We start from the raw sequence: 22,382 nt of genomic DNA on the forward strand, positions 1-22,382 counted from the left end.
TGAACCCCTTCTTGGATCACCGTTATCATGTCTTCAACAACGCGTCCAATCGTTTTCATGGATATCAACATCGGAGAGACACCAGCGGGTAGAATAAAAATGGAGCTCTTCAGTGACATTGTCCCAAAGTTTGCGCCTGCTATCATGACGCGCCTGCGTGCTGTTCTGATAATGTTTGCAGGACTGCCGAGAACTTCAGGCAGCTGTGCACCGGTGAATGCAGGTATGCTTTAGGCCAATGTAAACGAATCCACTGCTTCTTTTTGAACGCCTCGAGATCAGACGTGATGCGCGACCCCAGGGTTACAAGAACGCAACTTTCCACAGGTAATCATTATTGCGACCTCGAGTGATCGACCTTCGTTGACGGACTCTGGGCAGAGTGTATGATAGCTTCTTCTTCTTGATGTCCATGCTGATTAACGCGTGCGCCTCAGCGTACCAAATTTCATGTGCCAAGGTGAGCATATTGTAACAAGATCTTTTCGGCCAGCCCAATCTCATGCCTGCATGTAGGTGGAGATTTTTTGAACGGCGATGGAACAGGATCGTTCTCGGTGTACGGAAAGAATTTTCCCGTAAGTGTAGTCATGTTGTTCACGCCGAGGCTCACAAGTTGACTTTATGCTGCAGGATGAGAACTTCCAAGAGAAGCACACGGGACCTGGCTTACTTTCTATGGTTTGCCATGTCTTCTTCGTCTGCGAACATTTCTCTCATAGTAATTTGTAGGCGAATTCAGGCCTAAATACCAATGGATGCCAGGTACTACTCTCCACGCTTTCGTGTGTTTGCCTCGATCTTAATCCTTGCAGTTTTTCATAACCACCGCGAAATGCGATTTCTTGGACGGAAAGCATGTGGTCTTTGGAAAGGTTATCGACGGCATGTTGACGCTTCGCAAAATTGAGAATGTTCCTACGGGGCAGAACAACCGACCAAAGTTGGTCGTGAAGATTGTCGGTATGTAATTGATTCAACGATTTCGAAAAGGTGTCTCATGCATATATCACAGAGTGTGGGGAAATGTAATTGCCCGTTCACAAAAGCATCCGTAGGATAACAGAACACCTGTCCGAGTGAGGAGGCTTTGGAGTCCATTGGACCTATTCATTGAGGACTTGTGGCGTAAACATAGCATGGACGGCATTCATTGCATGTACTCATTTCATAATTCAATCTTTAACCGAGTCAATCACGGGAATGCAAAGATGTTCAAGATGCCCAGAGCTTCGGACCATTCAATGCCAGTCAGAGAGCATAGATTTTGGTTGCGGTGGAAGATACATGTGCTTATGAATGGCCATAATGAATAAAAGACCAGTAATCTAGTCTGATGCGGTTGTTAGCCGGGCTAAAGTGAAGGTTAATCAACCTCATCCATAAGATAAAACATTGAGAAGTACGCACTGTAAATGAGTTGACCAGAGTGGTGCACAATGCGCTTGATCAAGCCCTCCTTCTCCAAATGCCTAATTGCAACGCGTGCCAAGCTTCCATTGACCTTCAACCGCTCAATGAGAATACTCTGGCTGATGAGACGCCAGGTGGGAGCTTCCTTCATGATACGGTCGAAGGTAGCCTTGTCACAGACGACGGCGTGCTGTGCTTTGTCCTTGACCTTTCCCTTCGACCACTTCTTCTTCTTAGCGGCCTTTCCGCCAGACGATGGTGGTGGAGCTTTTGCTTTGGCCTAAATCAAAGGTAGTCAAGTCAGCGATACATCTATATGATTGACATGGCATCCAAGCGCTGCAACACTCTGAACATTCCACAATCCAACGACCCGGCATGTTTCATGCTTTCTTCCCTGGAAATAATCATCAATGGGAGGACACTCACCATAATGTCGTGGCCTCTTCGTCGATGTCGATGAACTGCACCTGGTCTGGCCTAACCGCCAATCTCTCGGCGAAATCCGGGTATTCAGGCGCCGCATCAAACTCGCTGACGTAACTGTGGCACCGATCAAGTTGAGACACGTCGCGTGTCGGGAGAGAGTGAACAAGCATTCCACTGAAATATCAGGGTCAATAATGCATCCCTGGCTGTTTCTTGCTCTCGCCCTTCCATCGTTAGCAGCGCTCGACAAGACCCATGGTGTTCCGCCCTCTCTGGTGTCGAAATACGTACCCAGCACGAAGGGAGCGCACCAGAAATGGACGTGTTTAGATGGTTCAAAGGAAATTGCCTGGAGTGCGGTAAATGATGATTATTGTGATTGTCCGGATGGCAGCGATGAGCCAGGTGCGAGTCCTGGTGGTTCTGGTCAGGTAACTAAGTTGTATTGACGTAGTTTTATATTCTGTAAGGCACGAGTGCCTGTCCCAATAACAAGTTCTACTGCCGCAATGAGGGGCATATTGGAGCCATTATACAAAGCTCTCATGTTAACGACGGGCTTTGCGGTAAGTTTGCACATGTGGTAGCGTGAGTTCATGATGCTCATTTGGATATAGAGCAGGAATGTTGCGATGGATCGGACGAGCCTTCAGGCGTGTGTCCGAACACTTGCCAGGAGGTCGGAGCAGAACACAGAAAGAAGACGGATGCAGAGCGTAAGCTACGAAAGACTGTGAGCACTCAGACCCACGCGCAACTTAAGTTATGCCTAACTCACACGGGTTTAGGGGTCCAAGATACGATCTTCATACATTGGGTACGCGCATAAGGAGAAAAAGCGCTTGGAGGCGCTCATGGCTGATCTTGTCAAAGAAATTGAAACGAGAGAGAAAGAGGTGGAGAGATTACGAGGTGTGTTAGTCCAAGATTGGGGGGCTCTTGTGGTAACACAACACGTTTCAGACATTGCAGAACGCGCAGAATCCCTCTCGGCCGCTGAGCTGGAGCGTAAGAAACAATCCCGTACGTGTATACTGACATACTCTCTGCGATTTCATCTCACCAGTATGTTCCAGCCCTCTACCAGTCACTCCTCGTACATCATACCGCATTGAAGTCCCTTCAGAAAGAACACAAGAAGCACCTGGAACGCGAGGGAGCTCTTGGTGATATCTTGACCTCACTCCGCGCAGGCTACAACCCTAACTATCAAGATATGGCCGTCCTCGAGGCTGTGCGGGGCTGGGAAACACTGGCAGAATTGCCCCATATAAATGACGTGCGCAAGGGTGACGATGGAGAAGCCGATGTCACTGCGGAGAAGCTGAAAACAGAGGACGCTATTGAAGAGGAAGGTCTCTGGAATGCAGCAAAGATCGAGAAGGAGTTGGATCAGTTGTTGAAGGCAGATCATGTGACGTTGCTGCTAGAACATGACCAGCTTGTCGGGCCTGCTTCGGCTCAATCCCTCTGTAAGTTAGAGGTAATTGCTGACACCACAAAAACTGACCAGTTTCAAGTGCTTGACATCTCGGCCTACCTTCCCGACGCTCTGCTCCCATCCTACCATAGTTTCCGTGACTCTGTCCTCTCGGCTCTATCAATTTTCGGGATTGGGCATGGAGGCACACTCGACACTTCTGCCGGTAACTATTTTTTATGTGACCGAATGCATGTGCTCACCCCACATCAGAATCAAATCGTGCACGTGTGGCCCTTTCGGATGCGGAGCACAGCCTCAAGCTGGTCCGTGATGAGCAACAAGATACAAAAGAAGGCCTCCTCGATCTCTTTGATCCTCAAGGCTTTGGCCCAGAAGGCGAGTGGAAAAAACTTGACGGCACGTGCTTATCAAAGGATACCGGAGAGTAAGTGTCGCTGCTTAGAAATACTTGGATATGTACCCATCTTGCGCAGGTACACTTATGAGGTTTGCCTCTTTGACGAGGCGAGGCAAATTCCCAATAGCGGCGGTTCTGGCTTCAGTCTTGGGTATGTTGTTCTGGGATACGTTGCTATGAAGGTATTCACGTATTTTCCCTCCAGGAAATATTCGTCCTGGAACAAAGCTGCTCAACCTGGCGAGCTGGAATATTATACCAAACAGCATTATACCCAGGGGGCCAAATGCTGGAATGGCCCCCATCGCAGCGTTGAAGTCAGCATTGTCTTTTCTTTTTTCTCCCTCATAACATTGATCTGTTCTTATAAGCTCGTCCTCACGTGCGGTATTGAAAACGCGTTACTAACGGTGGCAGAGCTGGAAAAGTGCGAGTACCAAATTACAGGAACGACACCGGCGCTGTGTCGCCCACTGGAGGATGAGCCAGCCAAAGACGAGCTATAGGCCTTTTGGCATTAAGTTTAGGTACAATACCCAGATGCGTGCATGTATTTATGATGTGGTCAGGTCAACCTGAATTTCTACTTTCATCCCCTCGGGGCACAAGGAATTCTAATGAGGAAATTCTACCCTCCGAATTCGTGAAGATGTCAAGGAATCTATCTGTATGGAAATACCAGGTTCCCGGGTATGTGGGTGGTGTCCAGGATGTTTGCGCGGTGATTTTATCAAACGACTGACTGTAGCGTATTATAATATAGATTGCGATAGCACCCTGCATGCAAAGCTGGGGATGAAATTGAAACAGTGTTTGGCAGGTTATCGGCTGACAGTGAGATTTGAAGGATGATCTTCTCAAAGCGCGCGCGCCTGACGTGACTGCATAGTGAGTACTTGAGTACAGAAGCATTGACAGACCTGGGAGAGCGAAATGATCGGACGAGTATCAAGAAGATCTAGATAATACGATTACGGAGTAGTATGTTACAGTGTGTATGCAAGTAAGGTACTGTCAAGGTATAAATATTTAAATAATCAACGTTAATCTCCTCTGTATCCGTTCTTTAAATGCGCACAGCTACAATATTTCTACTGTCCTAACGCAGTCCATCATGTTGCAAGCAGAAGCTGTGTCTTTAAGTCGGACAATAATATTGTGATCCGATGCGATTCTCGCGTGTTCATCTCCGTGCTGCTGCGCTAGTAAAATTGCGCGAAAAGGCAGCCCAAGTCAAACGATCAGTCGCAACGCTCGTAAATGAGATTTTGAATCAACTCATGGCGGAGCTTGGTATGCAGTGATGTCGACTGGTAGACAGCTATTGAACCCGGGTGATTTCCTGACAGTCCATGGCGGTCATGTCGCCCGACCGAGCCACGAGAGCTGCCCAAATTTATTTAGCTTCTTCTCACCATATATTGGAGATAAGTGAACGCTTAAGATGCTGAAGAATGAGTATGCAATATCTTCCTGTATTGTAGTGATGCACCTCCTGCATGATCACAATTCCAATCCTTTTGGTAGAAGAGAATGATTTTAGGAGCCAGATATCATTGAACCGTTCATTTTCGCGTGATTTAAGTGTTCTTTGCCAATGCGCCAGACTTGAGTGAAGGTGGGACATCCGACAGGCAAACAACCGTGAGGCCTTGAGGACTGAGTGGTGATACCAGACGAACATGGAGTTAACCAATTCTTGAAGCTCGACATTGTTACTCTTGTCGATGCACCATGTATCGCTCCACGCCATCGACATCCTGTATCACGAGGAACTTTGCAGAAGGACTGAAACTTTACGATGTCGCCAAAAGGACTCGAGTCGTGCACCGCTGGATGTCGTACAACAGTTCCTTCCGTTTCCACTTATGTGACAGCATGACAGAAGCTTCTTGTACTCGGTGGACGCAAGGCCTAGCTGGGTATTGCAATACAGCAATCATAATTTACATGATTCATTCTCTTTACTTAATGAACTTCGCCATGAATTTTCTGCGTTCAAGACGCTCAGACGCGGCGCAGCAATAAGACGTAACGAACGCACTTGTGAAATTCTGTCCGTAGCAGGTCATTGACGAATTGGCCAGATTTGTCTTTCTGATTTGCTGCCTGGTTCTTGAATATTAAGTCTGAATCGAACAATGTTAGCAGAGGACGAATGGTGAAGGAACCAGTGGCTTACCATCATCCCATCTCCGTTTCACGGAGAATGTCCCTGGTACAGTTGTATTTACACCAGGTGACTGTCCTAATGCTGCGGCAAGATTCAATAGAGGATTTGAGGTAGCTATCTCAGCTTCTCGTGCTACTGCAGCACTCGCGTTCTGTTCACGCTCTTGACGGGCTTTCTCTTCTGCTCGCTCTTTCTTAATCTTCTCCAACTCACGCATCAACTCAGCGGTCTCGTCTTCTTCATCTGACTCTTCTTCACTGTAAATTTCACTGTCAAGGAGTAGCACTCAATGACGGGGTCCAAAGAGGGACACTCACCTTTCCTCGTCCTGCTCTTCCCCGTTCTCCCGCCCTCTAGACTCGGTTGCTTCCTCTTTCTCGTCATCGTCATCGTCCTTGTCCAGCTCCAGGGCTTCCTCCAATAGTTTCCTCCTCTTGTTAGCTTCATCCCCTGCTGTGCCCTCCGTCGCGTTTCCATTTGTGAGCGGTAGCGGTGGCTTCCCCTCTGCTTTTCGCTTCTTGTTCCGTGCTTCTTCCTCCGCTACTAGTAGCTCTGTGCGCAAGTCTCTCCGTGCGACGTCCCCGACGGACGTTTGTCCAGCTTGCCTGGCATATTGTAAGCTTCGCAAATTGAAAGTGGTAAGCATAGATACTAGTACCGGAATTTGAGCTTCGTGTGTGCTGCCATATCTCGGACAGAGAACTGGCGAGAGCCACCTTTGACATCGCGAGCTTGTGCAGGATCCCAGGTCGGTCTATGTGCTGTGGACATTGTAGTGAAAGTCGACGGAGTATACTAACTTGGTTTCAACTTAGCTGTATGAGTATTAACGGCGTGTCGGCACCGTCATTCGGACTTCAAACTCAGCCTTTAGCTCCGACAAACCCAATGCAGATCAACTCGCCGAGATTCTGCCGACTGCACTACCATCGTTCTGATTTGTATTTCGATTTCTACTTTCCTATGTAGATCGTGTGCAATCTCCAAGCAGTTTCTACAGTTCATTGTCGCCACCAACATAAACAGATGCCTGCTGTGCGCTCCAGTCGTTCAATGCCTGGATCAGACGCAGAGGATGAAGAGGTCCGTCAGGATATCAATAGACTAGCCGTACATGGCCTTGCAGACGCGCCCGACGTCTATATAGGTTACCTTCCATCATTTCGTGCACACTTGCGAGATACCAGAGCCCACCTCGCTGGGTCTATCACACTTTATGACGGCACCCGTCCCGATCCTTCAATCAAGTCCACGCCCCCTCCTTGCCAAGATGATGTTATCTTTTCTCCTGAACAGATTGAAGAGGACTCTGAGCTACCGCCACGTGAATCGAAGCCAACGATCTGGAGTTCTTCACTTTCTTCTTGGTCCCAATCAGAGGTAGACGTGTTCTTTCACGCGGTGTCGGTCTACTCTCGCTGGCGGCCAGACTTGATTGCAGAGGCCGTAAAGACCAAAGGCGAGGTCGAAGTTGCAGAGTTCCTCGTTACTCTGGACTCCTGCACGCGTTCTCGCGCCACCGACACCAGTGACATCCTGTCGACTGCCCCTGCCGCGATCGAAGTATCGGATGAGTGGGTAGTCGCCGAAGAGGCCATGGCTACCGCTCTGACTGTCGAAGAGGCCCGTGGGGAACTTCAGCAACTGGGGGCGCTAAGGAGAAAGAGGGTCAGGGACGCCAAGGCGGATATGATCCCGAGAGGAAAACGGAGGCGCATCACGGTCGAAGTTGAAGAAGACGAACTCATAGGGTGTGGTGATTCAGAGAGGGATAACGCTCAGGACGATTCAATGAGCGTTGAGGTCGTTGCGGGGAAAGCTCGCTTCGAAAAATGGCACGCACGTAAGATCGCTGCTTGGGAACGAGACGATCTGCTTAAGAATCTCGAGGACATGCATTTGCAAGTATTAGATGCAATGCTGCGCGAGGATGAGGAGGCACAGAAAGGGAAGAGCCTGAGCCGTGAAGGGAGTGCTGATGTGATCTCGCAGGACCCGGACACCGGAATGGACTTGAACATACTCTCTCCCTCGTCTCGCCGACGCCTGACAAAACGACTTTACATGCGACGAAAGCGTGCGCAGCTCCGAGGTGAAGATGTGGCACTAGTGACCCTTGCAAGAAAGAAGCCTGGGCGGAAGGGAAAAGAAAAGGCGGCTAAAGAGGTGGAAGAGACCGAGAAAGAGGAGTGGTTGCCTTCTGGGAAGAAAGACGTGCGGATTAGGGCAACGATGACTCCAGATCTTACTGAACCTGATTCTCAAGCCGATTACAACGACCTCGGGGACGCAGGCGAGGCGACCACCAAGAAGCGTATTAACGCGGGTGGAAAAACCCGTTACCAGAAAATCAAGTTTGAGTTCGAAAATGCTGGGATCAATGCATCCTATCTCGGTGAACAAGATATGGATCTCTTCCATCTCGGACGTTTTGGAAAGCTCATGGGGTACGTCTTGATCGCAAATCTCAATACTGTTTATCATTCATTGTGATACAGGATATACAAATCACTCGAGCAATGCTCAGAGGATGATGCTGGTGCCACCTTCATCTCCCCAGAGTTAATACGGTACCTTCAAGCATCGGTGGTCGCATTCACAACGGATGTAATACACCGCGCGACCATGTGGAAGGAACAAGGTAATGAGCTCAAGGGCCAGAAAAAGGTTTGGAGAGGTGCGCTGCACCAGGTAAATAATGCCCCGTTCCTGTGCCGAGTCAACTCACCCGTGTCTTCGTGTCTGCCAGATAAACCAACCAGCCGTCGAACATGCATTGAAGACGATCGGCGTGAGGACCTTGAGTCAGCAAGACCACTTCTCAAGGCTCCTTGATCGGTACGATCTATCCCCAGACAAACGGAAGCGCAAGAAAAAATCTAGCCCCCTCGCAGATGCAGAGGGCGAGCGAGCGAACGCCGCCAGAAATTCTTCTGACGCGCAAAGCTATGACATTGCATTTTCGCTTCATCGTGCAATATATACACCTGCATTTCTCGCTCCCGCCTCGTTTGATCTCGGTGTTGTGGGCACTTTCTTCCCGAGTTACGATGCATGTTTTCCCTCGAAAGCCCTGATTAATGAGGATTCGTGCGATGCGTTGGAGGACTCCTTGCTCTCGGATGAGACAGACGAGGAGGCTCTAGAAGATGATTTGCAGAGGGACGAGATGTTGGATCAGGTTGATGTGGAAACGGGTAGGAAGGTTGAGGAGCTGCTATGGGCCGAAGTCGAGAGAGAAGAAGGAGACGATGCAAGCGTGGCGTCCGACCAGTAATATTTGAATGTAGATAATAAACTCTATAGCTACCCTATAACTTTATAGTTGCTTAATACTTATGGTACAGGTTGTCATTGAAGCCTCTGACTTCAGATCCACTGGCCCAAGATCTAAGAGACCTGCAGAGGCTTGAGTATTTACTATTGTTGCATAAGTTAGGATCTCGCACAGTCAGGACTTGATCGAACCAAGGCTGGACAGTGCCACTTAAGAGAGCAGGTTTATGTAGTGCCTCTATACCCGGTTACAGTTGCCCCAATAAATGATGATTATAGTCAATTGACTTCACGGAGATGATGAAGAGGGCAGTCTGTCGGCACCGATCGATCTGCTTTTCATTCTGCGAATGCTTGAATATCGGGAGCGTACCAGGAAAATGGAAAGTATGAGCCTTGTGCCGCTATGGCTCTTGAAGCAGACCACCATATCACGCTACAGGAAACAACATCGGCGTTATTAACCGAAGAAATTCAAACCTTAACAAGCTGCCTACTCAGACAGGAGCCGTAGAAAGCTGATGGTCCTAACAATAATAAGCAAAACAAATCGATAACCCTAGTAAGCATCGTCATCATCAACCATAATCACCTTTAATCTCCACCCCTGCCAATCATCATCCGGCTCGTCATCAGCCCATTCGAGGTCTTCATCACCAGGATCTCCTGCAACCCCATTCATCTTGTGATCAACAACGTCATCAACGCCACCTAATATGTCAACATGTTCATCTTCCTGGAGCTTTTTCCGCATTGCGAGTTCAACTTCATTCTCCTAGTCATCATTGGTAAAAGGGTAGAATATGAACGGAAAATACACCTTACAATATCAAATTCAGTTTCTCCCTCCTCATACATCACATTCTCATCTGCTTCTTCGAAGCCGCCGGCAAAGGCACCCCACCGCTCTGGAGAGGGACAATGCCAAATGAGTACAGAACCTTGATTAGTTGTTGAGGCAAGCCGAGAGGCTTGTGGATGCCACTGAAAATGATTATAACCGCCACGACTAGTAACATGACCGAGCAGACGTACATGGATATCAATAAGAGGTTCTCTACCGCCGTCCAAAGCGGTCGCAAATTGACCGTCATTTGAAATATCCCAAATGTAGATTTTGTGCGTCGCTGGATCTGCCGCACCTGTCCTCACCCAAATAGTCTAAATCAAATCAATAACGATGTGTAGCAATTTACCTCCAGCGAGCCATTCCCCGTCAGGACTATAAGACATAGCGTGCCACGAGACCTTGCTGATGGGATCGTTGAATCTATGAGTAGGCTCCAGCTCTGTTTCTAAAATCGCGCATTCGACACCCACGATGGGTGAAGGATAAGTGGGAAGGATGAATTGCCTAATGGTGCGATCCGAGGAATTAGTAGCAAAGCGTCTAAAGAACGTAGCGTAAGCAGAATGAATATATCGGAGAATAGGGCACCTACCGCCCAACCTTCGCGAACTCCAGACTCTTCATGCTACCTGCACCTGCTATGCGATGCCGTGCGACCATCTTTGATGCCATTAGATCCACTTTCCATGATAGGCTGAAAATCCTCACAGTTTTCGTTCTGCTATTGAATACAAGTACGTTCCCGGTGGAAGTACCGACAAATACGTGCCTGCCAGACGGATCAAATCGCGCGGTAGTCATGATGGAACTGCGTCGCTACGTCAGTCCAGATCATAAAGCAGAAAACAAGTCAAATACCGTGCCCGTTCGTCGTCATCATCTTCGCTTAAGGCTTCGCACAACTCCACTCTCGCTCTGTGCTCCTTGCGCGAGTCAACCATGTATGCCTCACCCGTGCTGAGTAGTGCAAGCACTACGCGACTACGCTTGTATTCATCATCAACTTGTGAGAACAGAAACAAAGAACCGATGCGCACCTGTTTCTTGGATGAAAATATGCGCTGACGACTGGTGCATCAAATCGTATCGTATTGTGACGTTGTGGAGGATCCACTGGAGAAGCTAGATCCCATATAATTACGTTCCAGTCTTTGGACGACGTCAGGACATAGCGTGAATTCCGCGACCAGCTAAATAGGAATTAATTGATACGGGAGAGCTGAGAAATGCTGCGTCAACTCACTCGACGCTTGTTACAGCCTTGACGTGACCTTCACACCACCGTATAGCAGCACGGGTGTCGAGATCCCAAATAGCAGCTGAGCCATCCGACCGGCCTGCCGCGACGAATTTTCCAGTTGAATCAAACCGAGCAAACGATGCACCAGAAACCAGGGAGGTTTGTACAGCAGTCGGGTGCGTAACGGTAAATGGATCTTAGTATGATGGCTCAGTATACATTATCGAAAACGATGCTTGCAAAGCATACTGAGTAAGGAAGCGTTCATGTTTGATTTTGTCCAAACGATAGTTCCGAGCTCTGAGTGATATTTTGAGCAGTTGAAGCTTTGAAGGTGTTGGTGTGGGGTATAACCGGGTCACGAGCCGAAGTCACGTCGCGTCCGTTCTTCAAACAGCGATAATCGAACAGCAATGAGCTCCTCGACACTTCCCAATCTGCTTGCGGCCTTTTCCATTCCTCAAGAATTCTCCCGCTTTGACAGGCTCACAGATGAACAAATCCTTGATCAACTCGTCAGATGGAAAATCAACGTTTGTGCTAGCCTCACAAGCCTTCGCGATCTGCTCGCGACGCGACATGGCATCCAAAGCCTACCGGTCGACGAGCAGGCAGACATTGCTGCATCCGTAGCTGTGTTTGATGGTCCTGGTGAATGGATCGCAGATGACGCATCGTCTCTCGCACTATGTATGACTTCTTTTAGACTAGACTACCTTGACGGTGTCTCACTAGCATTACAGCCATCCTCGACCCGCTTACAGAGCCACATATCCCTCCTCTGGTGCTAACGCGCATCCTGACGCATCACCTCAAACCCGCTTTCGCTGCCAATCCACATCCACGGCTTAATTTGCAGACAGGGCGCAAGCTGCATCAGCCAGCGGATACGCAAGACGCGTATGAGGGACAGGTATGGAAGACGCGTATCGGAACTGGAAATGTCCTTGGATGGTGTTTACGAAACATCGAAGTAGGTGCAGCAGATGAATAAACCCCAAAAACTTAGGTTCTGACTTCAACCATAGAGCAGCACGTATGAATCCGTTTGGCACCTGATTCTCCCTCCAGTGATGACTTTCCTCGATGATTTCGAAGCATCTTACAAACTGCGTGGAGTTCAGCTCGTATCTGACTTGCTGTCTCGTGTTCCTCCAGAGCTTCTTAAGCGTACTGGAGTTGACGGCCTTTTATTCACCGTACGTCACGATCATATTCAAATTAATACGATGCACCCCATCATCATCCCCTTTCCTGACGGCGCGCGTAAATTTCAATTGCCTCGATTGCTGATATTAATCAATACAGTCTTTAAGTGGTACATTTAACCACCTGCGCGATCCGCTCACCCCGGATCTGATTCGCGCCGCCGTTCCTATCACCCTGCACCTGATTGACCTCACCACACCATCCTCACCGGCTCCGCTTCCCCCGGCATCAGGATTTCCCTCCTCAGACCGCACCATAGTCAAGTCGGGATCCTCCCGCGCAAACCCGGCCACCCGATATGAACATCTATCCACACTCCTCGGTTCCTGCCTTATTGGCACTGTCTTCCTATATGCATATGCAGATCCAGAGGCAATCCTCGCGGCGACAGACATGCTTCCGCCTGTACTTACCCACATCGGAATAGGCGCTGCAAGGTGGCTCAAGGTACACCTTTACTAAACCACTTTCTCAGCATTCGCGAGTAACTTACAATGGCTGGTCGATTTTAGGCATTAATTCCCCAATTGACCCATACTCTTATCCCGTCAGTTGTCCCCTCCCCCACCCCGCCGCCTGCCATCGATTTGAGGCTCAAGGTGTCTTCACTCCGTGCACTATGTATTTGCATTGAAACTTGCGCCCCCCGAATGTATCTATGGAAGTGCAATATCATTGATGCAATTGGACGCGCATGGGCGGGTGCCGCGAACATTGAATGTGAAGGTCATACCCAGCTTGTGGATGAGACAGGTAGGTAATTTGCCCTTAGCTGAAATCCTTTGTAATTATTGGTATGCAGGTGCAAGTAGCCTGGCGCTAGAATACAAAGCTCTTCTGCAATCGACTTGTGTTAAGCTGGCAGAAGCATGTCCAAGCATAATTCAGGTATGTATCCACTTGCGTATCTTGGCGATTCTCATCACCATTCATATACAGGAAGAATATCAACAATTTATAACATTTGATTCTGCACTCTTTAGTGGTCTTGTTGGCAGGAGTCATTCAGTCATATCAGACAAATAACTCCTGATTCTTTCTTGGAAGAACTTGTTGTAAATTACTATAGATCGGCCTGTATCCGTAATCCAGTGGCCGATATGTAGGTACACGACAGAAAACAAATATGTGACTGCGTGGAAGCGCATCTGGATGAAAATCTGCCAGGATCAACTCCGCAAAGCACTTCCACAACGGCGAAAACAAATTCGCTCAGAACCCAGCTCAGAACCCAGCCCACTATAACCATAATGCTCAATATCGGGCCGATGCGGCGATGGCTGATCTAAAATTCATTGATGCCTCATTTCCTGCGAAGCAAAGGGTTCGGCAGTGGTTGGGTTAAATAATCACGATGCAAGTCCGCACGTGGACGAGGGTGCAGAATGGGGGAGGTCGTGAGGCACGCATTGGTACCATAAAATGTACATGGCAAGATGTAACTGGTTGAGATGGGATCATGGGGACATTTGTTCAGGTGATGTTCAAGAGACAGGGGAAAGCTTGAACGCATTCCCGGAGCTCAGCGATCCCAAGCAGCGGATTGGGTAGGGGCACTCTCCCAATTGCTCCTCACAAAGGGCGAGTGATTAGATGGGTGGCCCGCATTAGTGAAAAAGGATGAAGGAGGTTGTGGAGTCGCATTTGCTTGAGAGACTTGTAGATAAAATGGATCTGTGGTGGTAAATAGAGTTTGCGATTCAACCGGCGTGCCGACCATCGTGATAGGCGTAGGCGCGGGGGTTGGTGCAGCTTTCAAGCCTGTGTAACCCCAGATGAAGGTTTTTGGGGACTGAGGGGTGGACGGCGCTATCATGTCCTCAACCATGCGTTCCTCATCCAACTCGTCCGGGTCATACCATCCCTCGTCGACGCTCGGTCGACGGGAGCGCGGACAGACGATACTGTTGCTGCGCTTCTTCTGAGTGAGTTCTATGGGCATATAGCCGGCAGGCCACGAGATAGATGAAGAAGGGGTGCGCGTCGTAGGGGTGGTGCAGTGTTGCACGTGTGCAGGGTCATACCTACTCGCACTCGCATTTCCATACGAGTGGGGCGAGCTAGAAGACGCACAAGAGGGTGAAATTTGATGCGCGAATAGCGTTTGCGCGAGCTGCGCCTGGAAATTGTGGCGGCATGACAGGGCCAGATAAGCAACTGTGGGGCAGGGGGAATAAGGTTTGTATAGCGTACCTGAAGAGCTGCAAGGTCAATAGCCTCTTGACCAATGTGATTTGCATTGAGTGAGGCTACGAGGTCATCTACAGACATGCTCATGGTGAAGCGACTTTGGTGGTGTGGCGGAAGGCAACGGAGGAGAGATGAACAGAGCCGTCATGCAGAGCCTTGTCAGGAGTATAAATCATTAATTCCAAACCACGTGTCACTAATTCCATACAAGGGTAACCAATCCTTCGGGTTCTTCCGGTCCGTCATCCTTAACTTACCCGTCATGCTCCGTTCCAGAATCATATCACAAAGTGCTCTGCAAGGCTCCGCATATATGGTAATGTTCCTCTCAGACAACCCTAACGTGTATGTACAACTTGTCCCCTAGGAGGAACCTTTTCGCAATTTCGTGAGATCATTCTCCTTCGCAGGCACCACGCCAAGTGACATGCTCCTTTTTTTGTTGCCCGGAGTTAGACGTACGGGAAATTAATCTTCTCTTGTGCACTATGCTCGGCATTTACTCAACCTTGCAGCCCTTCTGAAGTTCTGGTGCGTATGCTCGGTACGTTGTTTCTCATTTTCGCGTACACGGTGCTGGGATACCCGGCACGTTGGACTCCTCACAAGGCTGTTCCCCCATTTTGAATCCCCCAGGAACTAATAAACATTATTTCCCGCGGACTGGGCAATGGCCGTCTTGTTTATTCTTGGCTGTCCCTTTGGTGTGTGTCTTCCTGTGCGTCCATCTCCAGATCTATGAAAGCTAGATTGCTCGCGTTGCCTAATTCGCTCAGCTCAGCGGCGGTAGGCGGCAGCTTCCCGCTCTTAGATTTCTGAGCAGAAACGCGGGCCGTCTTCCTTATCCCACTTTATCCACGGGAGTATCCATCACATTCCGTTTCTCCTGCAACAATGAAAACGTTCTACCAATGAATTCCTCATGAAGTTACGACCTACGTTCCGATGGTTCTAGCGGAAGCGCTTCGCTCTGGCCGGCGCCGAGGCCTAATTAGGCCCCTGATGTGACTATCTACGTTCCCTAATTCAGTGTCGTAAATCTTATTGCAATTGAACACCGAAGAAACAAGATAAGCACTAACTATGTACCACATAGTCGTACGTACTTTCTCATGGGATGAACTTGAAGAACATTTTCTCTTCGCAAGCGTAGTCGGGAACTGTCAACCTGACGAGCGATTAACGCATGTCAGTGAGATATGCAAATAGCTGCATGGAGCGAGTATAAGCACACTTGGCTGAGCTCAGTATCATTTGGCGCTGCATGACGAAGCTGGGACATGTTTCACCCTAAAGTGTGTCGTTAAGGCTATGGCCCTGCAGGTGCATTTAAGAACATACAGTCACCAATCAGCGTTCAACCCGCAAGGAGCGCCAAACGTGCCTCCTTCGAACCAGGAAGAACGTCCACATCGAGTGAACAACACCCCCTCGCCCTTATTTCTAAGTCCTTTAATTGCGCGATAAATCCTTGTCTCGGGCACACCGCAGGCCTCGCGCGCACAAGCAGCCCAAGTGCATCCTTCAGTGACACAGAGCATCTCGAGATAAGGTAGGCTGCGATGATCGTCGGAGAGCGAGACACCCCCGCGACGCAGTGGACGAGAACCTTCCCTCCATTGTTCCTAGCATCAGTGATGACCTGGTTGGCTCTATCAATGGCTGTATAAATAGAGGACGCATCCTTGTCCAAGAGTTGCAGGCGGTGGTATTGGACATGAGGGTGGTTGGGACAAACAGGCGCCCTGCCGATGCTGATGATGTGGGTAATACCTACTGAATCAATGAAAGATCTTGACGCGGACGTATAAGGTCCAAGGAAGATGTAAGGTGGAACTGCCAATACTGCAGCATTATTTTTGCTGTGCCTCCGCACTGACTGGTCGCTCATTTTGAGGATGACAGAGGTGGTGACACGGTGAGACAGTAAGTTGCCGAGCTGGCACTTCGGAAGGAAAACCTACGTAAATTAGTAATCGAGTCAGTACTAGTGACGGCCAGGTATCGCAGTGGGGCACGGGGATAAATATGTTTATGAGATCGTCCTCGCGAGACGTGAAGGTGAATTCCTTGTCATGGACAGACTCACATAAAAAGGGGGATTCGGCGCAATTCTTGGCTTAGTTAAGATGCGCCTCCAAGGATCTATACACAGATTTTGATTCTGTTGCGGTAACCACTTGGCTAAGACCAGTTAAGATGACCTCCGAGGAACCATCAGTGCGTTCCGATTGAAAACCTGTTGTCGACAGGTTTCGAACCTGCACAGTGACAGATTTCAAATATGTTGTTTTTCATACCAACTTTGGCCAAGACCAAGTTGATATGGACCTCCGAGGAACTGTCCACGAGCAAACGAGCAAGGCGTGATAAGAGAAACGGACTGTTTGTGAGCAGGTTTCGAATCTGCACCACCTAAGAAGGAATTGATTCCAATCTGTCAAGACACCACTGTGACTTGGCTACGACCACTTAAAATAGACCTTGAGAGATCCATCCATGAGTGAATGTCCAAGGCGTAGTGACAGGGAAAAAAATGTTGAGCAGGTTCCAGACCCGCAATAAGAGACTCGGTTAAGACTGGTCAAGATGGGCCCCTGAGGAACTGTCGTGGCCATGAGTGAATGTCCAGGCGTGATAACAGAAAGGCACATTGTCGGCAAGTTGGAAACCTACATCATCCAAGACGAATATTGTTCGTAACCACTTGGCTGGGATTGGTCAAGACGGATCTCTACGAGTCGGGGAACATCATGCATTGACAGTGGCATCACATAGGATTAACAGTCATTTGCCAACGCAAAACGAGCTGAATATTCCGCCCAAAACTTCCTCCACGCCAACATCTAGTCCAGAAACAGAACCAATCGCACGAGCTGCATAACGTAGGGACTCCGCGGCGATATCCACTTGCGAAGGAGCTGTGAGGTAGAGCGGACATAGGTAAGATGCATCAGTGGGGGCGCATCGGATGTACTTACAGAAGGCAATGAACTCCTCCAAGTGTATGACGGCTTGTTCAAGGAAATCCCTATGGCGAGCATGCGTGATGAGAGGACTTGTGTAATCGAAACCATCTGTGTATCTGGCAAGAAAGGTCAGTATGACCATCCAGCCGGTAGATATTTGACGTATATAAAGTACCTTGCTCGTAAAACCTCCGCGAGACCATTCAAGAACGATTGAGTGCCCTCGGATGTGCGAAGGCTCACCGTCCAGAACTGAGGTCGTTTACCGTTATCACAGCCATCGTCATATTCCATAAAAGTGAGGGACTGCTTGGGAGGGAGGCTCGCGATGGAGTCAGACTTGTTCAACAAGAAAAGGGTATCTGGTTTCAGGTAGCCCTTAACCTCATCCGGAATTCGAACCAGAGCATTGTCCAAAGAGGACAACACATCAGGGAGGGATAGAACACAAAGAGACAGATCAGCCTCCTTGACACTGAGCGAATGGTTAAGAAAACAATATGGTGTATTATGACTTGCACGTACGCGTTGCCTGCACGGCCCACCCCTGCTTGCTCTACAGTGTCCAATGTTTTTCGCAAGCCAGCAGTGTCGCTCAGAACAACTGGAAAACCGCCAATATCCAAAGTGAGCGTGAGGACGTCTCGCGTAGTTCCTGCAATGGGTGATGTAATAGCCGCATCACGCTGGGCTACAACCAAAGGTTCGAATCAAGGTCTCAAAGAGTGTCGAGTACATACCAAGAAAATTGAATAAGCTACTCTTGCCAGCATTCGGGGGTCCGAATATCGCAAGTTTTATTCCTGAACGCAGAATCTCCCCACGCCGATTGTCATCTAGGTGGGATCGAATGCAGCTGATGATATTCGATGCACGAACATGAGCTAATACCACTTCAGACAAAATTGCGACTGAGCCTGTGAAGGACCTGCCTTCTCTAATCATCGCCTCCTGACCGAGTTCGTCCACATCCTCGCCAAAATCAATGAAACCTTCAACGAAAACAAGGCATTCCAGTATCTGTGACCTTAGTGCTGCATACCGCGCTCTCGCAGTCCCCTAGAAACGTTTGGGGTAAGTTCTAAAATCAGGCAGCAATGACTCCTACCTCAGCTCCACTGGCAGCAACCCTTCGTTGTGCTTCTGTTTCAGCATCTATCAGGTCGCGCAGGCCCTCGACTTGGGTGAGATCAAGTCGGCCACCCTCAAAGGCGCGTCTCGTAAACTCGCCTGGGGCGGCAGGCCGACAATATGGTAGTTTGCCAAGTGCACGTAACACTGCAGAAAGCACTGCGCGCCCAGAGTGGATGTGAAGCTCGAGAGTATCTTCCGTAGTAAACGATTTTGGACCTAATGCAAATCATCAATTTTCTGCAACCTACAGCAAATAAACAGAACTCACCCTTGAAGAAGACGGTCAAGCTGTCATCGAGTTTCTCTTCGGTCTCTGGGTCGACAACGTGCCTGCGCTGGAACATCCATGGTGTCGGTGTGTCTCCAGATTTCGTTTTGCGCGTCACTCGTCGCCAGACATCAAGGGTGTCGGGTCCAGAAACCCGAATGACAGCAATACCTGCTTTCCCAGGTGGAGTGGAGAGCGCGTATATAGTTCTACGCTGCGCATCAGAGAGCGTTGGCTCAGACTTCGCGGAAAGAGTTGTATGATTACGACTGGCATACCCAGTAGCATGAAACCGCGAGGATGACCTGTTGAGGCGGTGTAATCTGCAGTTCCAGGGGGAATTTCTATGTAGAACAACCGATGCAATTGGCATCAGCAGGGAGTTAGTTTCCCGAAATTGGACCCTCCGCTGTGTCCGTGAGTCCTCCACAGCTTTCTGAATACTGGCTCGCCATAGCCGCAACATTCACTGCCCTCGAGTTCCAGCTCGCCGCCAGTCGCGACCAGTATGATGTTATAGACGCGTGCTACAAAGACTTATCGTAATTTCTCACGACTACAGCTTGCCCTTACCTATCATCGGCTGAGCACAAGGATCTAACGAAACCGCCTATACTCCCTCTCTTGTCATCCAGTTATACAACCACATATCTGCTTGAGGTTGCCCTGCTATAGAAACCATGGGTCAAACACGTTCGTATCTTTCCATAGCGCATTCATCTTCCACTCATCCCGCGATGGACAGCATCACAGTTTATGGAGGACATGCAGAAGCGGTCCAACTGTGCGTTCTGCGTCCTCTGCTCTTTGTGATGCTTATTTGATTGTGCTGTGCAGTCACATCCGCTGAGCTGGAAAGATTGAAGAAACGCTTTATGAAGCTAGACAGGTCTATATCATCTCTCCAATTGGCCATCATTGCTTCCGATCTCAGAATGCATATACAGTGACGGCTCGGGCTCCATAGATCGCGAAGAATTTCTGCAAATACCACAAATAGCTACCAACCCATTAGCCTCAAGGATGATTGCAATCTTTGACGAAGAGTGCGTTGTCAGATTTTAGATGGCTATTTGGCCGACTCAGTTCTTGCGCAGTGGAGGAGGGACTGTGGACTTCCAGGAGTTTGTGGGTGGTTTGAGCGCATTTAGTAGTCGAGGAGGGCGAGAAGAGAAGCTACGATGTGCGTCTCCCCTTTTGGTTCATCAGCACGGCCTCACATTGTGATAAAGTCGCATTCAAGGTTTATGATGTGGATCGAGATGGGTTCATTTCCAACGGAGAGCTGTTTCTGGTATTGAAAATGATGGTCGGGAATAATCTCAAGGTCTGTCTGTGCTTACCCAATGATTTTGGAACATTTGGTAATATCTTCTTTCACGCAGGATCAACAACTGCAGCAGATTGTCGACAAGACGATCATGGAGGGCGATCTAGATCGTGATGGGAAACTCAGCTTCGAAGAGTTCGCCCAGATGGTGTCAAACACGGTTGGAGACATTCCTCTAGCTTCACTGCTGATGCTGAGCCTTTTCACCCCTAGGACATTGTCAAGCAGATGACGCTTGAAGACCTCTTCTGACAACTTCGACACCGATGGACATCCACGTCCCCTCATACCTCGCTGTGTATATGTTGACCATCATGCTCGTCTGTTGCATCATTATCCATTCATCATATAGTGGCAACTTACATGTAGTATCGCCTTTTGTTGTAGAGTATAAGCCAGTCTCAGAATACCATAACACAATCACGGTACGTGATAGCCGCTGGAACCGACACACAGCACACACGACACTGGTCTAAAGCGTATATGTAATTCATGAGAATCGCCCGAGGACAGATAAATAAAGCACAAGCATGACTAAATTTTAACCCGTAAACAAGGTTTTTACAACCCAGTTTCAGGGTGCTGTCTGCACTCTGGAAGGTTTTTGATTAGTCCAATCAGGCAAGCTACTAGTCACAACAACAACTCACTGGACAAACCAGGTCTGATCAGGAGGGACACAATTGCCGCCATGAGCATTCTGTGTTGACTGACAGTTGAATGCAACATATTCGACGACGTTAGCCTACACGGTCGAAAGTCAGACACTAAAACCAAGTACGTCTCACGAGAAGTCTTACCCAGTTGGTTCTGCAGTACGTCTCGTTGTAGCTGGCCTGGTTCACGAAGAACGTCTGGCAAGTGGAGTACTGCATATAGATAGTGGTTCCACTCTACTTCAAAGCATCAGCTTAGTTCATCAAGATACCTCGTTCAACGTACTGCAATATTAAAAAGTGCTCCTGGAGATCGCATGCCATCAGAAGAAACCCGAAAGAGAGATACACGAGCTCTATTCACCGATATTCTGACTATCATACAAGAGAGCATCCGAGATGACTTGACAATCGTTAGGGTTTGGACCACCACCGGATGGAGTAAAGCAGTTGGTAGTACCTTGAACCCGATGAGAAAAGCTTCGGAAAGTCCAGAAGACAAGGGTATTGAACACAACGCACAGGTTGCGGCGCAGACATTCGTCTGGCGCGCTTCAAGATCGCGCTTGCCAACGACATTCGAGCAGGTTACCGTATCGACCTGGACATCTGAGTTCTGCCCGATGAAAGAAGATGAGATGACGGCCTTGTTCTTGCATGTAAATGCTAGATGAAGCCAGATGAATCAACATCTATCCACAATCGCCTCATAACAGTTACGCACAGGAAGCTTCAACTGCGACAGCAGCCAGCACTGCTGTAAAGGCAAACCGAAGGAATTGCATGTCGCAGAGTTCGAAACAAAGAGGAGTTAGAAGCTGGCAGCATGACCGATAAGTTAACTTTTATACGTTGTCTAGCATTTGGAAATTCTCAGTGTGGGGTAGCAAGCCCGTGGGGTGATCATAAGGCTTAGTTCAAAGACGGAATGGATGTCTGAGTCTTCTCATGATCTGCCTCGCGTAACTCGCTTGGGTTCTTGTGACGTGCATTCCATGCTGCACGGCGGTTTCTGACCGGAAACATCGCAGCGCCTTGTGTATTCGCTCTCGGATCTTGGGCACCAAGTCCCACCTCATCCGATGGGGACAGCCTAGAACCATTGTGTCCGCCGCTGATGGCGGCGTGGTTCATGTGACTCGTTAAGGGTTTTTTCTGAACATTTCAATAGATGGCGACTCACCATTTGGTACCCCTTCATATAAATATATGCTTGTGACCTACATCGTTCACTGAGAGTTAGTTCGGCTGAAAATTGCATATTGGATCTTGACATTGGCATTGATGAGCAGATAAGAATCCAAAGCAAGTTATATCGGGCTTGGACCAGAAATAGTACGTAATGACGCCCTAGATACTCTTTTATCCCTAGTACTGGCAGACAAGTTGGGAAGGTCGGATCCA

The 22,382-nt window shown here is 48.9% G+C and overlaps 12 protein-coding genes across 12 annotated transcripts; 5 read left to right on the top strand and 7 right to left on the bottom strand.

The window, feature by feature from the left end:
• The first annotated feature begins 1 nt into the window (after position 1).
• Positions 2-1,206, top strand: DEU56DRAFT_783380 (cyclophilin-like domain-containing protein). Its single transcript, XM_041352152.1, has 10 exons — positions 2-128; positions 182-223; positions 283-326; positions 348-351; positions 438-460; positions 517-578; positions 634-681; positions 733-765; positions 816-963; positions 1,016-1,206. The coding sequence occupies exons 1-10, from the start codon at positions 28-30 to the stop codon at positions 1,030-1,032; spliced, it is 522 nt and encodes a 173-aa protein (XP_041211945.1). The 5' UTR covers positions 2-27; the 3' UTR covers positions 1,033-1,206.
• A 122-nt stretch (positions 1,207-1,328) lies between these two features.
• DEU56DRAFT_978235 (S25 ribosomal protein-domain-containing protein) lies at positions 1,329-2,012 on the bottom strand (the record flags this gene model as incomplete). The annotated part of the gene is made up of 4 exons (XM_041359684.1): positions 1,329-1,354; positions 1,411-1,693; positions 1,762-1,810; positions 1,843-2,012. The coding sequence occupies 4 exons, from the start codon at positions 2,010-2,012 to the stop codon at positions 1,329-1,331; spliced, it is 528 nt and encodes a 175-aa protein (XP_041211946.1).
• DEU56DRAFT_978236 (glucosidase II beta subunit-like-domain-containing protein) lies at positions 1,613-4,307 on the top strand. The gene is made up of 10 exons (XM_041359685.1): positions 1,613-2,247; positions 2,313-2,408; positions 2,460-2,575; positions 2,631-2,865; positions 2,919-3,314; positions 3,363-3,488; positions 3,536-3,710; positions 3,760-3,834; positions 3,889-4,000; positions 4,055-4,307. Exons 1-10 carry the CDS (start codon positions 2,037-2,039, stop codon positions 4,187-4,189), a joined length of 1,677 nt encoding a protein of 558 aa, XP_041211947.1. The 5' UTR covers positions 1,613-2,036; the 3' UTR covers positions 4,190-4,307.
• Positions 4,308-5,260: 953 nt separating this feature from the next.
• DEU56DRAFT_881913 (Cwf15/Cwc15 cell cycle control protein) lies at positions 5,261-6,673 on the bottom strand. Its single transcript, XM_041356114.1, has 5 exons — positions 6,515-6,673; positions 6,174-6,461; positions 5,866-6,113; positions 5,728-5,812; positions 5,261-5,675 (listed from the first exon to the last, which is right to left on the bottom strand). Exons 1-5 carry the CDS (start codon positions 6,625-6,627, stop codon positions 5,648-5,650), a joined length of 762 nt encoding a protein of 253 aa, XP_041211948.1. The 5' UTR covers positions 6,628-6,673; the 3' UTR covers positions 5,261-5,647.
• A 103-nt stretch (positions 6,674-6,776) lies between these two features.
• On the top strand, positions 6,777-9,251 carry DEU56DRAFT_783396 (uncharacterized protein). Its single transcript, XM_041352153.1, has 3 exons — positions 6,777-8,303; positions 8,355-8,547; positions 8,606-9,251. Exons 1-3 carry the CDS (start codon positions 6,883-6,885, stop codon positions 9,131-9,133), a joined length of 2,142 nt encoding a protein of 713 aa, XP_041211949.1. The 5' UTR covers positions 6,777-6,882; the 3' UTR covers positions 9,134-9,251.
• Positions 9,252-9,558: 307 nt separating this feature from the next.
• Positions 9,559-11,610, bottom strand: DEU56DRAFT_783401 (WD40-repeat-containing domain protein). The gene is made up of 10 exons (XM_041352154.1): positions 11,472-11,610; positions 11,226-11,418; positions 11,020-11,172; positions 10,841-10,963; positions 10,691-10,790; positions 10,575-10,642; positions 10,329-10,522; positions 10,168-10,274; positions 9,958-10,116; positions 9,559-9,907 (listed from the first exon to the last, which is right to left on the bottom strand). Exons 1-10 carry the CDS (start codon positions 11,488-11,490, stop codon positions 9,692-9,694), a joined length of 1,332 nt encoding a protein of 443 aa, XP_041211950.1. The 5' UTR covers positions 11,491-11,610; the 3' UTR covers positions 9,559-9,691.
• Positions 11,579-13,476, top strand: DEU56DRAFT_103300 (uncharacterized protein). Its single transcript, XM_041344567.1, has 7 exons — positions 11,579-11,912; positions 11,966-12,195; positions 12,251-12,421; positions 12,531-12,878; positions 12,944-13,184; positions 13,234-13,319; positions 13,371-13,476. Exons 1-7 carry the CDS (start codon positions 11,636-11,638, stop codon positions 13,455-13,457), a joined length of 1,440 nt encoding a protein of 479 aa, XP_041211951.1. The 5' UTR covers positions 11,579-11,635; the 3' UTR covers positions 13,458-13,476.
• A 477-nt stretch (positions 13,477-13,953) lies between these two features.
• Positions 13,954-14,708, bottom strand: DEU56DRAFT_730504 (uncharacterized protein; the record flags this gene model as incomplete). The annotated part of the gene is made up of 3 exons (XM_041348172.1): positions 13,954-14,455; positions 14,501-14,550; positions 14,625-14,708. 3 exons carry the CDS (start codon positions 14,706-14,708, stop codon positions 13,954-13,956), a joined length of 636 nt encoding a protein of 211 aa, XP_041211952.1.
• Positions 14,709-15,829: 1,121 nt separating this feature from the next.
• DEU56DRAFT_881922 (protein-tyrosine phosphatase-like protein) lies at positions 15,830-16,512 on the bottom strand (the record flags this gene model as incomplete). Its single annotated transcript, XM_041356115.1, has 1 exon — positions 15,830-16,512. One exon carries the CDS (start codon positions 16,510-16,512, stop codon positions 15,979-15,981), a length of 534 nt encoding a protein of 177 aa, XP_041211953.1. The 3' UTR covers positions 15,830-15,978.
• Positions 16,513-17,268: 756 nt separating this feature from the next.
• On the bottom strand, positions 17,269-19,602 carry DEU56DRAFT_103499 (tRNA modification GTPase TrmE). The gene is made up of 8 exons (XM_041344568.1): positions 18,993-19,602; positions 18,699-18,940; positions 18,523-18,649; positions 18,331-18,474; positions 18,116-18,281; positions 17,766-18,065; positions 17,603-17,706; positions 17,269-17,542 (listed from the first exon to the last, which is right to left on the bottom strand). Exons 1-8 carry the CDS (start codon positions 19,456-19,458, stop codon positions 17,409-17,411), a joined length of 1,683 nt encoding a protein of 560 aa, XP_041211954.1. The 5' UTR covers positions 19,459-19,602; the 3' UTR covers positions 17,269-17,408.
• Positions 19,603-19,672: 70 nt separating this feature from the next.
• Positions 19,673-20,574, top strand: DEU56DRAFT_869687 (uncharacterized protein; the record flags this gene model as incomplete). The annotated part of the gene is made up of 8 exons (XM_041355576.1): positions 19,673-19,685; positions 19,738-19,776; positions 19,830-19,881; positions 19,940-20,038; positions 20,090-20,175; positions 20,225-20,319; positions 20,378-20,482; positions 20,536-20,574. 8 exons carry the CDS (start codon positions 19,673-19,675, stop codon positions 20,572-20,574), a joined length of 528 nt encoding a protein of 175 aa, XP_041211955.1.
• Positions 20,575-20,775: 201 nt separating this feature from the next.
• DEU56DRAFT_783419 (uncharacterized protein) lies at positions 20,776-22,200 on the bottom strand. Its single transcript, XM_041352155.1, has 7 exons — positions 21,703-22,200; positions 21,501-21,644; positions 21,343-21,438; positions 21,265-21,284; positions 21,123-21,215; positions 20,973-21,067; positions 20,776-20,915 (listed from the first exon to the last, which is right to left on the bottom strand). The coding sequence occupies exons 1-7, from the start codon at positions 21,761-21,763 to the stop codon at positions 20,897-20,899; spliced, it is 528 nt and encodes a 175-aa protein (XP_041211956.1). The 5' UTR covers positions 21,764-22,200; the 3' UTR covers positions 20,776-20,896.
• Between the last annotated feature and the right edge of the window lie 182 nt (positions 22,201-22,382).

Source organism: Suillus clintonianus (genome assembly GCF_016758775.1).
Source record: "Suillus clintonianus strain FC179 chromosome Unknown DEU56scaffold_13, whole genome shotgun sequence".
NCBI classification, from domain to species: Eukaryota; Fungi; Basidiomycota; class Agaricomycetes; order Boletales; family Suillaceae; genus Suillus; species Suillus clintonianus.